Below are 18,609 nucleotides of genomic sequence, written 5' to 3' on the forward strand. Positions count from 1 at the left end.
GAGATAAAATAGTAAAAGACGTGAACGAAATCCACCAATAAGCAACTTATGACACTAAGTTTCGATTATAAACACTTTGCTTATTGAAAGGAGCAATGGGGCAATTCTCAATTTTTTTCTCCCTTCGGAATGCCTGCTTATCCATCCTAACACAAATTTTAGCGAACATAAAACTAAAGAACTGCAGATTTTTGGGCTCCAAGACATCCTCAGTTATTTTGCAAGGCCTCAACCAGATTCAGAGCACCATTCCAGTATACGGACAGTGATTGCAGTGAATTTGCATAAACAATAGCATAACTATACATTAAACATACGAAAACGTATTCCCTTATCATAAATATTTACTGCAAAAGCTAATAGATTCGAAAAAAGGCTTAACTATCTCAACCTAAGACCTGTGAAGACAGTTGGAAACAAACTGCTCTTGTTCCAAACGTGGGAGGTGAAAGGGAAATCAAGGAACTAACGGTACGGTTAGATTTCAGATGCGAAAAATAAAGGAATCAATTGCATCGTTGAATGTCTTTCGTTTTTTACTACCCTATGGTTAAATAAACCAGCCACCAGAAAACTTTAAAATACAAGGCACATTTTCGTTAGAAATCGTACAACACCACGGTATCTCTTGGTTGCAGGCTGAATCAAGATCATAGTCACGGCGAACTTTAGAGGAAAACAATCTTGGAAGATGTTATAGCTCAACCTTCTGGGCGGGTGTATCAGCATTCCTCAGTGAGAAAATCCAATTAAACATTTGTGAGAACATACTGAGGGTAGAATCCTTCTCTTTCTGTTCCGACTTCACATTGCAAAGCGCATTGTAGTCATGTTTCAAGTGTGGAGCAGCTATTCTTTCCTGGAGGAAGGCATTTATGACATGTAAGAGATGGTCGATGTCACAGTAAATTAAATCATCTACTGAAATGTAGAAGTGGTACCTTAAATACTTCAAATGGGCAAGAATCTGAGTTATTGCAACCCTATAAACAAAAAAGAAATAGAAGCATGAAAACCTTAGAACAGAACAAAAAGGCAATACTGAGAGGAAAATAATTGATAGCAAGAAGATGTGGATGAATCCTTTGAGACCTCAAAGGGAATACATTTGAGTCACCTGTGGCACAAGTTGCTACATTTAGCAAGTGTGCTTCTTGACAAGTGACACCTATATCATTCCCAATTAAAGTTGTGCAAAAGATGCCTGAAATTCACTGTCACTTTCCAGAATTCTTTAAAAAAGAAAGCAAATATAAAACAGGAATATAACAGTTAATGTGGTCGATGCTTTCTTGTGGCTCTGCCACGAACTTGTTCACTAGCAAATACTGGTGAGATTTGTGTACTTCCCAGGGATTAGTTCGCAAACAAAAACAAGTTGCAACTTCAGAAAAGTTTCATGAATTTCTAACATAAAACTATTGGTAAAACCTCTTTTACGTTGGAAGCATGGACATCACAGCCAGTGAATCCTTTTCCAGAAGTTGAAAATGAGAAGTACAGGGAAAAACCTTGAAGGCCGGTAATTATTGAGGTATGATCCCAAAGTAAGAACAACGGATGTTGTAATCAGAGAACTTACTGGTATTGGAATGGGACGCTCATTGTGCAGCACTTTCACAAAGTACTTGCTTGAGTTGTTTGACCCGCAGCTGTAAAGGACTAGCATGTTATTTCCGGCAAAAGGTGTCACTATGCTTCCCCGCCAGTTTCTCTTGTTAGGAGGCTTAGGAGGAAATTGCAACGCCTGCTCTCTTTGTATTAGTTCGAATTCTGAAACATTCAGTGCATAAAATTGAATAAGAAACCGAAGGTAGTAGAGCATAAAACCATCCTTTGCATAAAACTCACCAGATTCTTTAAGAAAGAGCCCAATCAAGCATGAAAACGGAAGCAGAGTTTCTGCATGAGCAAAACGTAGTCTTGCCTTTTCATAGCTCCCGGGAGCATATCCTTCTACAGGAGGAGAATGCACATAAAACAAAGAGCACCAGATATCAGATTTCCATCATTTAAAGATTAACTTCGTTAGAAAGTATGAATGGGCAAAAAGGTTTTCAGCAAGACGATCTTGAGCAATAAAGGAAGTTCTGCATTACTAACAAATAACAACATCAAGTAATTAGTATAATAAAGGTTCCACTTTCTACTCTTATCGACAGTCCTCTAGTTACTGAGTTAGCAGTTGAAAAGGACAGCTCGCTAACAGAGGCAATAGAGTCGTGGAATATGAACAGAATTTATAAAGTTGGCAGGTTATATGGGATCTATTTAACATATAATGAAGTGGGCCTGGCCTTTCTTTAATAAGGAGAAAAATACTTCCCCTGCTTGGCCTCTATTTGATAAGGAGAGAAATAATCTCCCATCCATCTCTAGTTGGACAACCTCCATGCCAGGGTTATTAACCTAACCTACCCTCTGCAGTATCATTTCACCGTGGGATCCACCCCGATTAATGAAAGTAAAAGATCTCAGGGTTCTTGAGAACGAAAGTTATATTTCTTCAGATTCAGATGAGGAATGTGTACAGTGCCAAATAGGACAGCCTTGTACTAGTAAAGGCAATAAAGAGGAAGATGAATTTTATTATAATATCTTTTCTCAGTTCAAGGAATTGAATATCAATGTCTTAGATGGTAATAACTTAGTTGATCTATTAAAGATTATCAAGGATCTAGAGCTCAGGTCTCGGATTATTGGTAAATTCGATAAAACACCTGAAATTCAAGGTGACGTACAAATTCAAGAGTCATCAGGTCCATACACCATGTCTGAAGTTAAAAGACTTCTTGACAAAAGAGAAATATTATAAGTACTCCTACCACAACGCAAGATCTGGAAAAAGAGATTGATAATCTCAAGGAGGAGATCTTAGCCCTCAAAAAGCATAATATTATTCTAGATAAAAGGATTTCTAGAATTGAGAGTAGAGAAAAACAAGTCATTGAAACTCCAGTCCTTCAATATACTGCCATAGAAAATACATCTATGGAAGAAGGTACAAGTAGTAGGGAGCGTGGAGAATTTCTTAAAACACTGGAGATTATTACTTCTCAAAAGTTTTTTTTTTTTAATCAAAATTACTCTTTTAATTGATTACAATTTTAAAAACGAATTTACTGCTATAGTTGACAGCAGAGCAGATTTAAACTGTATTAAAAAAGGATTAATTCCCTCGAAATATTATCATAAAACTACCCATAGTCTTAGATCTGCTAATGGATTACTTTTAAATTACCAAAAGCTTATATTTGCTAGAAAAAGGTTTGTATACCAGAAAGTCTTGTACTGGTAAAAGACATTTCCAACCAAATTATTTTGGGAATCCCATTTTTTCAAAAAATATTTCCTATTCAAAGATCGGATAATAAAGGTATTATAGGAACCTTTGAAGGAAAAGCAGTCAAATTTCAGCTTATAACTGAACCCTTTTCAAGAATTATAAATGAAATAAATGACAAGTTGATGAATAAACATCAATAAGTCAATTGTCTCAAACAAGAAATTTATAGTCTAAATATTGAAGAGATTTTACAAAATCCTAAATTATAACAAAAAATTGATTTTATAACGAACCAGTTTTCATTACAAATTTGTAGTAAACACCCCAATGTTTTTTTGGAATAGGAAGAAACATGTGGTTACGCTTCCATACGAAGATAATTTCAATGAGGGAAATATCCCTACTAAAGCAAGACCATGTCAAATGAATTCTGAATATTTGGAATTATGTAAAAAGGAAATTACCTCCCTTTTACAAAAAGGTCTCATAAGGCCTTCTAAGTCTCCATGGTCATGCACTGCTTTTTATGTTAATAAACATGTTGAACAGGAATGAGGAGTTCCTAGATTAGTTATAGATTATAAACCTCTCAATAGAGTTTTGAAATGGATCAGATATCCTATTCCAAATAAAAAGGATTTGTTGGATTGACTCCATAATGCTATTATATTTTCAAAATTTGATTTAAAATCAGGATATTGGCAAAATTGCAGAAGTAGACAAATACAAAACTGCTTTTAGTGTCCCTGTAGGGCATTTTAGTGTCCCTGTAGGGCAATTCGAATGGAATGTTATGTCATTTGGATTAAAAAATGCCCCTTCAGAATTTCAAAACATTATGAATGATATTTTTATGCCTTATAGCAATTTTATCATCATATATATTGATGATATCCTAGTATTTTTAAATATACTATAGAAATGCATTTTAAACATCTTGATATGTTCAAGAAAATCATTATTCAAAATGGGTTGGTTATATCCAAACAAAAAATGTCTCTTTTTCAAACAAAAGTCGAATTTTTGGGTCACAATATTGAAAAAGGAAAAATAATTCCTTTTCATAGAAGTATTGAATTTGCTTCTAAATTTTCTGATATTATTACTGATAAAACTCAGCTTCAAAGATTTCTTGGAAGTTTAAATTATATTTCCCCATTTTATAAAGATTTAGCAAAAGATACATCTATTTTATATGATAGATTGAAAAAAATTCCTAAAGCTTGGACTGAAGATCATACCCAGACAGTTCAAAAAATCAAGAAAAAAATTAATAACCTTCCTTGTCTTACTTTAGCTAATCCTAATTGGCAAAAAATTATTGAGACAGATGCTTCTGATATTGGCTATGGAGGAATATTAAAACAATATTCTCCAGAAGATAAACAGGAGTATTTGGTTCAATTTTATTCTGGTAAATAATAGCCAGAAAAATTATGCAACTGTAGCTAAAGAAATTCTTGCTATAGTAAAATGTGTTCTTAAATTTCAAGGTGATTTATATAATCAAAAGTTTTTAATAAAAACTGACTGCCAAGCTGCCAAATTTATGTTTAATAAAGATTGTAAACATGATGTTTCTAAACAGATGTTTGCAATATGGCAAGCCTTATTAGCGTCATTTGATTTCGAAATTCATTATAAAAAAATGGTCAGATAATACAACAACAACCCGGTGAAATCCCACATCGTGGGGTCTGCGGAGGGTAGAGTGTACGCAGACTTTACTCCTACCAAGGTAGGATGGCTATTTCCGAAAGACCCTCGGCTCAAGAAAAGCCTAAAAGCATAAAAAAAGTCAGATAAGGCTAAAAGATTCAAAGCGATATGGAAATGAAATAATATAAAATAAAATAATGCAAGCAACACCGAAACCACGGGATAAACAAAGCACAGGAAATAGCAGATTATAGCATAAATTGGAGCACAAGAAATTATATTACGATACTGCGACTACTAATAAGAACGGATAACAAGACTATCTACTAGCCTTCTACCCTAATTTGGGTCCTCCAAACCCTCCTATCTAAGGTCATGTCCTCGGTAAGCTGTAATTGCGTCATGTCGTGTCTAATTACCTCTCCCCAATACTTCTTCGGCCTACCCCTACCTCGTCTGAAACCATCCATGGCCAACCTCTCACACCTCCACACTGGGGCATCTGTGTCTCTCCTCTTCGCATGCCCAAACCATCTCAATCTCTCTTCTCGCATCTTGTCTTCCACCGAGGCCACCCCCACCTTATCCCGAATATCCTCATTCCTAATCCTGTCACTCATGGTGTGGCCACACATCCATCTCAACATTCTCATCTCGGCAACTTTCATCTTTTGAACGTGAGAGATCTTAACTGGCCAACACTCCTCCCCATACAACATAGTCGGTCTAACCACCGCTTTGTAGAACTTGCCTTTAAGTTTTGGTGGCACCTTCTTGTCACATAGCACTCCGGAAGTAAGCCTCCATTTCGTCCACCCTGCCCTAATACGATGTGTGACATCATCGTCAATCTCTCCGCTGCCTTACACAATAGACCCAAGGTACTTAAAACTACTTTTCTTCTGGATGGCCTGGGTACCAAGCCTCACTTCCAAGCCAGCCTCCTGAGGTGCTTCACTGAACTTACACTCCAAGTACTTTGTCTTGGTCCTATTTAGCTTAAACCCTTTAGCCTCCAGGGTATGTCTCCAACCCTTCAGCTTAGCGTTAACTCCGCTACGAGTCTCGTCGATCAGGACTATGTCGTCCGCGAAAAGCATACACCATGGCACCTCACCTTGAATTTGCCGTGTCAATCCATCCATCACTAAGGCAAATAAAAACGGACTAAGAGCTGATCCTTGATGCAACCCCATCACAACTGAAAAGTGCTCTGAGTCTCCTTCTACTGTCCTTACTCTGGTTTTGGCTCCTTCATACATGTCCTTGATCACCCTAATGTACGCCACAAGTACACTTTTAGCCTCCAAGCATTTCCATAGGATCTCTCTTGGAACGGTCAGATAATAGTCTCCCTGATTTTCTTACAAGAGAATATTTGAGTTCATAACTCTCACCATTATGTTATCTGCAGGATGAGACCGCAGTATAGCCCCAACTCTAATAGAGGGCGGGGAGGAAGAGGAGCAACCAAAGGAATAGGGAGACGAACTGTTCTCGCCCAAATAGGTAACCAAAGGCTTATAGCTGATATACAGGACCTTCTCGTAAGAGCAAGGAAGACATAACATATCAACAATATCTGGATTTTATAAAATCCAAAAAGAAGGATGATAATATGCCACATTCATATTCTAGTGCTCATACTGAGGATGACCATGAGGACACAAACTCATATGATCAAAATGAAAACAGAGAGTTAATAATTCTCCTTGAAAATGAAGACCTTCAATGGAAGGATGAACCTTGGCAAATAATGCAAAGGTATTTTGATGCTGCGGCATACGCTACTCATACTTATAAGTATCGGATGAATTATGAGCTGATTTTCTCTTCCATAGGATCAACAGAATTTCAACATTTTTATCCTCAAAAATTATTATTAAAAGGGCTTTTTCTCCAACTAAATGATCCCAGTTAAATTATTATTAAAAGATCCCAATTAAATTTAATTATTGGGACTATGTCGAGAGCTTTAATAAAGTTCTCTTATATGAAAATAATAATAGAAAACATTCTTGATTTATAAAAATATGTGCCAATGTTTATAAACAAGGCATACCAAATTGGTTCTGCCAATGGTGGATTCATTGTGGTCCAACAGTCAAAATATTGCCTGAACCTTCAAGAGTTTATATACTGAATGGATTGAAGTTTCCCCCAAGATAATAGACTTGGAAATTAATAATACATTCTTTGATGGAATAGCTAATATGTATTTCTTTATTGAATTCTCTATTCCATGGATTATGAAATGGTCAGCAAAAGTGGGTTATACCCCTCAAAATCTTCCTTGTCTCAATAGGATTTTTTATGCAAAATTCTGGAAGAAACTTATTCAGAAAGCAGCCGATGGTAATATCCCTGGCCAAGAATTAATAGATCAAATTGAAGTTACTATAGCAAGCTATAGAGATTCAATTAATTCCAGACAACAGAGGGAAATTCCCAGTCCCTTCCAGCATATAGCTAGGAGAATCCAGATGAAAAAAGGAATTATATCCCAAGAAAAAATTATAGCAGCTTATATGGAAGAATTCAAATAAGATTTTTTAATGCAAAATCTGGACATCGGGATGCCCTCAAATATATCCATGGCATCTTTTGGTAATACCACAAACAACGACAATGATGATGAAGATCAGACCTGTTTAGCAGGAGAATCTCAAGGAGATGATACTCCAGAAGATGTAAAAATTTTTTTGGCAGAATTCAAAAGTCAGAAGGAAGAATCTTTCACCTCCGCAAAAGACAAGAGGAAAAACAAAAATGAAATGATGGGCGGACCCCACCACTAGCGGATGCTTTTATAAAGCATAGCTTTAATAAAGAAAAGCATTTTGTCTTTTGTAATCATTGTACTTTTTCTTTTCTAAAGTTGTAGCCACGTTTTACTTTTATTTTTCCTTGTCGGCCAATTTTATTTTGTCAGTTCTTGTATTGATCCATCATAAAAGGATCATTTAGTCAGGAAAGAAGGTAGGCTTTCACAGACCCCCTTCTCTACTTGTAATAATACTCTCTATAATAAAAGTTTATTGTTTACTATATCTTCATCTCTGCTGAGCACGACTTCCATCCATTAGGTAATTTTTCTTTTATTTTTATTTAAATTTTAATTTACATATTCATATTTAACCTAAATAATAGGCTAAAACCCTTGTGTTGAACTATATCACACTAAACTACTAGGTATTATGGTGAAAATGATTTAATTAGTTAGAATTCACCCAAGATGGTATTGAGGGCAGGTAGAGAATAACCCAGGCGGATTGTTCAAATTTAGGCGGTGGTCCTGTTGGTGTGCCCGCTAAACCGAGGTGGCGTTTAGGGCTGTTTTTGGACTTGTTCTGAGTTAGACCACCTCCATGCCAGGTTATTGACCTATAAAAGTCCCTCTGTAGTATCATCTCACTGTGCGATCCGCTCCGATTAAAGTTCCTCTTCTCTCTCTCTCTCTCTCTCTCTCTCTCTCTCATTTTCAATTAATTTTCTCAATTTAATACGCACTTTACTACTCTATATATATCCTAAATACCCAATGTAATCCCACGAGTGGGTTTGGGAAACCCCCTCCTTTCTTGACTAAATGATCCTTTTATAATGGATCAATACAAGAACTGACAAAATAAAATTAGCCGACAAGTGTAGCCGACAAGGAAAAATAAAAGTAAAACGTGGCCACAACTTTAGAAAAGGAAAAAAAAAGTACAATGATTATAAAAGACAAATTACTTTTCTTTATTAAAGTTATGCTTTATAAAAGCATCCTCTAGTGGTGGGGTCCGTCCATCATTTCATTTTTGTTTTTCCTCTATCTTTTGCGGAGGTTGAAGATTCTTTCTTCTGGCTTTTGAATTGTGCCAAAAAAATTCTACATCTTCTGGAGTATATCTTCTTGAGGTTCTTATGCTAAACAGGTCTAATCTTTATCATCGTTGTCGTTGTCTATGGTATTACCAACAGATGCCATGGATATATCTAGTGCCCTTACTGAGGATGACCATGAGGACACAGACTCATATGATCAAAATGAAAACAGAGAGTTAATAATTCTCCTTGAAAATGAAGACCTTCAATGGAAGGATGAACCTTAGCAAATAATGCAGAGGTATTTTGATGTTGCGTCATACGCTACTCATACTTATAAGTACCGGATGAATTATGAGCTGATTCTCTCTTCCATAGAATCAGCAGAATTTCAACATTTTTATCCTGCTAATAGCAAAAAAGTTTATAACTTTTCAAAAATAATTATTAAAAAGGTTTTTTCTTCAACTGATGGGGATTAAGCACTCTCAAGGAAAGGGATTACAACAACCCTGAGCAAAAGATCCCAGTTAAATTTAATTATTGGGACTATGTTGAGAGCTTTGAGAAAGTTCTTTTATATGAAAATAATAATAATAGAAAACATTCTTGGTATGAGGCTATCCGGGACAAGGTGGGAGTGGCCTCGGTGGAAGACAAGATGCGAGAAGCGAGACTGAGATGATTTGAACATGTGAAGAGGAGAGACACAGATGCCTCAGTGCGGAGGTGTGAGAGGTTGGCCATGGATGGTTTCAGAAGAGGTAGGGGTAGGCCGAAGAAGTATTGGGGAGAGGTGATTCGACAGGACATGGCGTAGTTACAGCTTACCGAGGACATGACCTTAGACAGGAGGGTATGGAGGACTCAGATTAGGGTAGAAGGCTAGTAGATAGTATCGTTTATCCTTTCATATTAGTAGTCGCATTATCGCGATATACGTTCTTGTGCTTTGATTTCTGCTACTATCTGTTATTTTATGTACTTCGATTATCTTATTTTATCTCTGATAGCTACTGCCCCTTTGCAAACTGCTTCATCATGGCTTAATTGCTTTCGTTATTTTCATTTTCATATCACTTTGAATTTCTTAACCTTATCTAACCTCTTTTTATGCTTTCTATTGAGCAGAGGGTCTTTCGGAAACAGTCGTCCTACCTTGGTAGGAGTAAGATCTGCGTACACTCTACCCTCCTCAGACCCCACGTTGTGGGATTTCACTGGGTTGTTGTTGTATTCTTGGTATGACCTTCAGTCCAAGCTTTAGGATTTTTTTTCAATCTATCATATATAAAATAGATGTATCTTTTGCTAAATCACACGATTATGCCTAATTTTGCAAAATGTAACCTAATTGACTAAAATTATGTTAATTAGCTATTTCAATTATAGCCACAATTACCATATAACAATTAATTTCAAATGTAACCACAATGAAGCAAATGGTTAATTGTAATCAATTTGAATCCCAAATGCAAATACAATTCGAAATTGAGAGGCGAAATGATTATTTCATTTAATTAATCAATTTTCTTGAATCAACGGATTAAAATATTTAGCAGGCGGTTTAGCGCATTGTGCTGTTTATTTTGATGGTTGACTTGCTAAATAAAGTTGGAAGAAAAGTGAAATCATGTAATATTCTGTCATCCTACGTTCAAAGCTGAGATTATTTACTACATACTGTTTTCATTTCCATGTGTGGTGGTACAATTTACTATTTAGGTAGAAAATTTTCATATAGTCTTATGTAAAAGGTGCTTTCTAGAGACAAGAGGAAATGTTGTCTTCTAGGGAGCACTCTCTTCATCCCAATCCAATTCATGCAGTGTCGATATTATGAGACTCAAATAATTTTTTTATCTAATTTTTTATGTTATTATTAAATTTTTTTAGTTTATAAAGTTGGCAGGTTACATGGGATCTATATAACATATAATAAAGTGGCCCCGGCCTTTCTTCAATAAGGAGAGAAATACTTCCCCCGCTGGGCCTCTATTTGATAAGGAGAGAAATAATCTCCTATCCATCTCTAGCAACTCTTTTTGATTGAGTACAAGGATTAAGGAGTTGGGTTCACTTTTTCCAATTATCTCATTGGAGGAAGAAGATAAGAGAAATAAGCTATCAATGGACTATAATAAACAACCATCCAAAAACCCCTGCAGGCCCCCAGCGGGAAAAGAAAACAATATAATGCTACTTCAATTAACATTACCTTCTTTAGCCTTAATTGCCTGTTCCATGGATTGAAGAACATCCTCAAGTAGCGGCACTCCCATTCGGTAATTCAATGAATTACCATAGCCCTTCAGTATGAATGACTCCAAATCATCGGCATACTCCAACAAAGAAACCTAAATGATAACTTGTCAATAAGGATGGAATGAAACAACAAGACTTCAACTTCCTATGCCAATGAAAGAATGGAGATACATCTAACACCAGAAAATTTTATTTGTAAAAAACGTCGACTACCTTTTAATCAAACATCAATCAAGTTAGCTTAATCACGCATCCCATCCCAACTTTCCCAGTTATGACCTAAGAAAAACAAAGAGAGCTCCTTGCAACACAGGAACACAGAACTAATTGACTAGCAAAACCTAGGAACCTATATAAACCCCTCTGCCCTTCCCCGTTTCTTATTAAGTCCAAGAGGAGCTACGGAAAAGGGATCAACTTAAAATACCTCCGCTGGGCTGAATAGACTACAAGCTTGATTGGTGATGTTCAACAGTGAAGCTTCCTGTCAAAGTAGTCAATTGAAGACAAATAACTACACTCAGATCTAAATAAATAAAAGGTTTTGCACCACTGGAACACTAGTAATTGCAATACTAACCTGTTGGCAGAGAAACCATAAAGAAGATACATCCTGTTTTGTAAAATTAAGCCCATATCTCCTCACTAGTTCGTGAGTAATTTCATCTATTATGGGTTCTTTGAGCTTCTTTACAGTTGGCTCTTGACTTTTCCTAAAATCCTGCCACCAAAAAGAACTGTCACGTAAACTTTCTTTCTAACTCAACTCACAAAACAAACAGTAGAGTGTGTATGTGCATATATAAAAAGGATCCAAATCAACAGTCAGGTAAGCAGGTGCAGGAGAAACAGAAAATGCAGGGAGAGGAAGGATTGGATACAGGAGATGCAATTTAGGAACATAATGAATATTCAAGACCTTTGATACTAAATACCCCCGTTGAACATCTGAAAAAGCCCTTGCAACCCCCCCCCCCCCCCCCCCTTTCTTTTTTTTTTGCTGTTTCAAGTTTTAAATTGGTAAAACGCCCTAAGGTCTAAGCGCTTCAACAAATACAAGATAATTCTGGGCAAGTATCTCCCAATGATTTCCTATGTTCTGCATATCACTTTGGACAATTAGCAGCTCAAAATCTGGATAAGGATCTTCTTGGATTCACAATTATCTTTCCCGTGGTTCTTATTTATCACGAAAAAAATATGTTTCCCTTAGTTCTTCATTTCTACTTCTTCCCTTTCAGTTCAGTCGTTGCCTAGTTTAACTGGGGTGGAGATCCTACAGGAATTAGTAAGGGGATATATATGTTCAAAATAAGGTTTAGTAGGGGGTACGCTCAAAATAATGATGGGGATTCTAGTATGTTTTACATCTATGTGTTGCTTATTTCAAAGAGATGGGGACTTTCTCGGTTAAAGAAAGAGATCAAGTCAAGTGGAAAGATAGAGAACAAGTTTCTGCTGCAAATCATTTGAGTGCTGAAATTCCAACTATGCCACTAGGCATAGCAAAATAATAAGGAACTTAAACTCTCTTGCTATATGTCAGCTCTGCCTATGCATGATTATGATGATTGCATTTATCTAAGGTTTAGGTGATTAGGATTTGGGTTACCAGTACGAGCAAAACTTATATAATAGCCAGTGAACAACAAATGGGAAATCAAACGGACTCATCATAGAGCAGTTACCAACTTCACTCCTTTTGAAGTCAAAAAGCAAATAAAGAAAAAATCAACTGAGAAAATGAGCCTCTGATAGTCAGGATCAAATTATCCAGAAAAATAGAAGCTGAAATATTTTGTATTCTGAGTTGCTCAGTGCACTAGATTCCAGGTTTGATGTACTCGCATCATAAAATCAAGTCCCAATTAACAAGCAAAACCTCACGAAACTACCAACTGCAAATTAATTTTGATGTCACCTTCATAAAGACTATATACATAAACTTGACAAGTATACCTTGTAGCTTTGACAACAATCATGAAATCTTAAAACTATATCACTAGCACGGCTTTCACTTGTAACAGCAAAAGCTCGATGACCCCCTGGCCCAAGCTTCCCTTTTCCACTAAACAGCCCCATGCCAAATGCTACGGCGCTAGCTGATGCCCGAGGAACCTATAAATGTCACTATCACCGTCAAAAGTCATGGCTAGTGATGAGCAAACAAGAAGCAGAGATAGAATCAGAAGAGTTCTAGCTATAAAGAATAAGGCAATACTAATAAGTTCAACCGGTGTTGCGAATCACAAAGAATCCTAAAGCAGCAAAATCCTTTGATGCATAACTTAATGAAGAAATGAACATGTGCTTTGGTGAGTAAGCAAAGAGCTTGACTGCAATTCTCAAAGCATTGTGAGGCATTGCTATTATAAAATCATTCTGACACCTTTATTTGAGAAAGGCATCCACCAGATGCAAAGAAGTTTCAACAAGATATCCTTGCTATTTGTTTATTTGGTGAACGCATACTCATAAACGTGTGCTCACTTTTTCCACCATAAAATAAAGATCTCATAAATGAAGGAAAGCAAAGTACAAGTCAAACTATCAAAATTTTCAAAACTGCAGTATTAGAAGTTTGAATCCAGTGGCCTCTTAGCTATTGGGCAAGTTCAAATTTCGCCCTGCCGGTTTACTATGTAAAATTAACGCCTCCTTAACTCTAAGCCTTTGATAAGTAAAGGCTTCTTAACTATATCATCATGTTGACAAAAAATTTCCATTCCCATTAACTGCAATGATTTGAGAATTTCCCACAATGAAAGATTGCCCTCTCAAATGAGAGAAATAGATTTGATGATAATGAGAATGCAGTTTTTAAAAAGTAAATAACTGATCTGTCAACCTGGGTAGCCTTAATTGAATATATATCAGGGTGGTATTCTTCACTAAACAGGTTGGGAAACTGTTCTCTGACTCTGATACCAAGATGATATAACTCGTCTTCACCTTCACTGATCAGCTCTCCGCCTGTAAGTTTCCCCTTCCAAGGAGAGCTCCACCCCGTTAACCAAGCAGGAATTTTATCCAAAGACTGCTTCTGTTCCTTAGCATCACGTACAAGGACCTCTAATCGAGCAGCCAAGGCTTCTATCTCCCTTATCCTTTTCTTGGTAGGAGCACGAGTTCCATGACGTGCCTACCAAATAAGAAGTTACGAATAAAGATAAATTAAAATTGAACCATCTCTTATGAACATAGCATTACCCGAAAGTAATCTGTCAAAATATTTCCTTTTATATCAGGCACAATTTCCATATGAAAATTCAAAATCATATCTGTGAAAATTCTACGAAGCAAATGATGTCTATGCATTTTTCATTAAAAAGTTCAAGAGGGAATGAGAAGCACATAAAGTGCCAAATTATTAATTGACAAGGAAAACAAGAAGATTGAACCTATATTTAGAATGAAACGGAAAGCGAGAACAAAACTTGGGATACTCAAAAATTGAGAATCATATTGTTCAAACTTCTGAAAAGTTGAAGATTAGTAGCTACTGCAAATACGTGACATTAATCTTCAGATTGAATCCTTTGGTGAATAAGATGACCTTACTAGCAATCTAGATATATGGATACCCTCTGCAACTTTCCTATTGTAAAGCATCCTCCAAAGCTTGACAGAATAAGGTTTTTCAAGAGGGTAGCCTAGCGGTCGAAGAGCTGGATTGACAACCTTGGGAACGGAGGCTCGCATTCCAGCAGAAGCAATACTAGGTGAATTCTTCCCTATCTAAATCTTGGTGGATAACGTTACCAAGTAGCCTGTTGATGGAAAGTAAAAGGTACCCAGTGTATCAGTCGAGGTGCACACAAAGCCACGAGTTAGTCTGGAAAGTAGTCTAGTACCGTTATAAGAAATAAACAAACAAAGGAAAGGTTCTTTTGATTTGGTGCAGATGGACTTCCAATGGCAGCCTAAACTTTTGTATTAGTCTATAGAGTTAAGTCAGGAAATTATCAACATATGCACCAGATCCTAGAGTATAAAGACAAGGTGATGAAGTTTTAATTCTCCGTACACACACGCATCCACAATTTTCTCACTGTTATAGTTCTTTCAGAGAAAAAACGTGGATAATACTATTAACAGAAAATGCAACAAATACAACTTAAACTTCTAAACCAATTTGGATTGGCACCACAAGAAGGAAGGATACCAATAGAAACACCTAACAAAGACTCACCACAAGATTCAAATGAATAGGTGTACACTGATCTAGATTTTTGGAAGGCACAAAGGAATCATCAGATATATCCTTCACAACCCCATATCTGCACACGAAACCAATAAAACAAGTACATCAAAAGCCCAATTCAATAATGCAAATGCCAACCTCATTTGCTCCTTTTCTCTGTTCTTTTCTTTTGGCCACAGATGACTCATACATAGACAAAACTTAAATATACAGTCTGAAATCTTACAAGTAGACAGCACACTGAATATGCCATCGGTTTGAACTGCATATATGTTGAATAAAAAAAAAAATCTTTTAAATTCTATAGGCAGTCAGGTCACAAAAAGGTACTCCCTTGGTCTCAATTTATGTGACACTTTTCGCTTCTAGAAATTCAAACTATGTGTACTTTAACTAACATTTTAAAATGTATTTTTATCATATTTACATTAGAAAAATTGTATCTTATAGTACTTCTCGTATAGTTTTTGAATATCTAAATTTTAATTTCAAAATAGTTAGTTGATCTAATCCAATTTTAGCTTAAAAGATTAATCAAATTGACTTTCGATAAGCGAAACGTGTCACATAAATTGGGACAAAGCGAGTAACTTTCCATAACATCTATTGATAAACCTTACAAACATGTCAAGTAACAAGCTAGTATATTATCTGAATTTTAAATTTTAAAATATTTAGTTGATCTAATCCAATTTAGCTTAGAAGATTAATCAAATTAACTCTCGATAAGTGAAAAGTGTCACAAAAATTGGTACAAAGGGAGTGACTTTCTATAACATCCATTGATAACCTTGAAAACATGTCAAGTATCTCAATTTATGTGAGACTGTTTCATTTTTTGTCAGTCCCAAATAGAATGACAACTTTCCATATTTAGTACTCCCTCCGTCCCAATTTACGTGGCATCATTTGAGGCACGAAGTTTAAGAAAAAAAGGAAGACTTTTGAAATTTGTGGTCTTAAACAAGCTTAAGATATTTGTGTAGCTGTAAATTATCTCATAAAGTTAAAGTTAAATTGTTTCTAAATATAGAAATGCGATATTTTTTTTTTGGGACAGACCAAAAGAAAAGGTGTGCCACATAAATTGGGACAGAGGGAGTAGTAAAATTGACTTTAAACTTCTCATTTTAACTTTAATGAGATTATTTTGGTCACACAAACATCTTATTTTAGACCACAAATTTCAAAAGTCTTTCTTATCATTTTTAAACTCCGTATCCAGTCAAACACCTTCGCATAAATTGGGACGAAAAGAGTAACAAGCTATGATAATAGTGTGTACAATTGTACTCTGAAACTCTACTGAGATTCACCTCACACATAGCTCGAAATTAGAATACTTATAACCCGTCTGGCCATGAAAATTTCACTTTTTCCCGGAAAAATTTCTTCACTTTATTTGAAAATCAGCATTTGGATACAAAATTCCATTTAGAAAACACCTAAAACCTTGTTTTCACGATTTTTTTTTTCACTTTCAGTACATTGAAACAACCAAATATTCTCAGCAAAAACGATAATTAAACATAATTCCATCTTCAACTCCAACTTTACAATTACAGATATAAGTGAAATATATTTGGTTTTCATGGCCAAACACCTACTTAGTATATCACATATATTCGGATCTTATTTCTCTTTAACAGTGTCAATTTTTTCAAATCCATTGATATTCACCTCAGAAATACGTAGCTCAAAAATTAAAATACTTATTATTCCATTTATAGAATGTCAAATTTGAAATAGAAAGAGAAATAGACCTGGTTACAGTTGATAAATGTTGACGCACATCGAACGATTCATTAGCGCTTGTGTGTAACGCTATCGCAAGTAGAACTTGAAGCAGTAATAGTAGAGCAACATTCATTGTGTTCACCAATATTTGTTTCTTTCACCTTCTTTGTTGTTTTTGCTTTTATTTGTAGTGGATTTTTTATTTTTATTTTTCTTTATAAGTGAAGTGCTTTTTTCAATTGGTTTCTTCGAGAACAAGTCAATGTGGCTTGTACTTTTTCGAGAAGTCGCTCTAGATTTTTAGATGTTAAGGGCGTGTTTGGTATAAAGGAAAATATTTCCTTGGAAAATAAGTGGATTTCTTAGAAAATAATAAGAAAAAAATCGTATTATCCCAAGAGCATTTATGTGTGATTTAGCAAAACGACATAGAAGTTGGATGAGGTGGGAGTGGAGCTTCGGGGGTGGCAATTAGAGGTGTTGGGTGAGTGGGGAGGAGATAATAAATTTGAAATTATGTCACTTATTAAAACTTGTTTTATATACTTCTATTAGGGAAGTCATTTTCCTCATTTTCCAGAAAAAAATATTTTTTCAAAACATTTTGACCAACCAAATATAAAAAAATTGAAAAATATTTTCTAGCTCCTCCATTACCAAATACTCCCTAAGGGCCAACTCTAATTGATCGTTAAATCAAGATGGACACCCGCATGGGTTGGAGTGAGTGGTTTTTCACATGAAGAACCTGGGATGGATTCTCCTTACCAACTACTTTCTAAGTCAGAGCTCGTCACGCATCACCCCCAACTATTTGTATATGTAACTTGTGGGGTCCACAGATGATACAATTAGACTCATCTCTTGGCGACGCGTGGTAAACGTCAAAGACGTCTCTTTTCTCCTCTTATTTGGAATAGTGATTATCCTGAAGCTACTCGGAAAATCTAGTGGCTATGAGGGTGGCTTTGGTACTAAGAAAACTATTATCCATGCAAAATATATTCCTAAAAAATGTCTTCTGGAAAACACGTGGATTTCTTACTTATTTTCTAGTGTTTCGTAAGCAATAAAAAAATACCATTCCAATTACATTTATATGTAATCTAGCTAAAAACACAATTCAGGGGGCTTAGGGTAGGGAGTGGGAATTCTGGGGGTGTCATGGGGTGGGTAGGGGTGTTCATGGTCTGTTTTGACTCGATTTTTGGTTAAAACCAAACCAAACCAATTAAGTCGATTTTTTCTAATATTCAAACCAAACCAAACCATTATAGTATAAATTCTATCGGTTTCGATTTTGTCAGTTTTATTGGTTTGGTTCGGTTTTTGCGTTTTTTTTTTTTTTAAGAATGTATTAATACAAAGAACCTTTGAATCAAATGGTAACTAAATACAGCTTTGATCGTGATCCATTCAAATCTAAGAATCTTCTTAATTAATTCATTAACTTTATTTAGGTATTGGCCTATGACTTGAGTATAGGAATTACAGAAACATAACATCTACGTTTCATGATTATAGTTACCTTCCTACATATAGCCTTTTGATATTACACAGCCACTCAGAAATTTTTGTTATCTAGACTCATTGTGTTTATGAAGCATTGAGAAGAAAATACAGAAATTAAAACGAAAAATGATAAACA

General features: G+C 35.6%; 1 protein-coding gene across 3 annotated transcripts; it reads right to left on the minus strand.

The window, feature by feature from the left end:
• Positions 1–257: 257 nt before the first annotated feature.
• On the minus strand, positions 258–17,163 carry LOC132640411 (uncharacterized). 3 transcript variants are annotated; one of them, XM_060356998.1, is made up of 11 exons: positions 16,988–17,161; positions 15,213–15,300; positions 13,869–14,162; positions 12,980–13,138; positions 11,601–11,741; positions 11,448–11,504; positions 10,974–11,112; positions 1,852–1,956; positions 1,583–1,773; positions 942–983; positions 258–859 (listed from the first exon to the last, which is right to left on the minus strand). In XM_060356998.1, exons 1-11 carry the CDS (start codon positions 17,092–17,094, stop codon positions 695–697), a joined length of 1,488 nt encoding a protein of 495 aa, XP_060212981.1. In that variant the 5' UTR covers positions 17,095–17,161; the 3' UTR covers positions 258–694. The 3 variants fall into 3 exon arrangements, with proteins under 3 accessions (XP_060212981.1, XP_060212982.1, XP_060212983.1); XM_060356999.1 differs by lacking the exon at positions 16,988–17,161 and adding an exon at positions 14,582–14,790; XM_060357000.1 differs by lacking the exon at positions 12,980–13,138 and having other exon boundaries at positions 16,988–17,163.
• Positions 17,164–18,609: the final 1,446 nt, after the last annotated feature.

Source organism: Lycium barbarum, chromosome 5 (genome assembly GCF_019175385.1).
Source record: "Lycium barbarum isolate Lr01 chromosome 5, ASM1917538v2, whole genome shotgun sequence".
NCBI classification, from domain to species: Eukaryota; Viridiplantae; Streptophyta; class Magnoliopsida; order Solanales; family Solanaceae; genus Lycium; species Lycium barbarum.

Coding starts and splice junctions, on each gene's coding strand:
- LOC132640411 (XM_060356998.1), bottom strand. CDS start 17,094: ATGAATGTTGCTCTACTATTACTGCTTCAAGTTCTACTTGCGATAGCG. Junction 14,163..15,212: donor CTATTCATTTGAATCTTGTG/GTGAGTCTTTGT, acceptor CTTATTTGGTAG/GCACGTCATGGAACTCGTGC. Junction 13,139..13,868: donor ATTCAATTAAGGCTACCCAG/GTTGACAGATCA, acceptor TGACATTTATAG/GTTCCTCGGGCATCAGCTAG.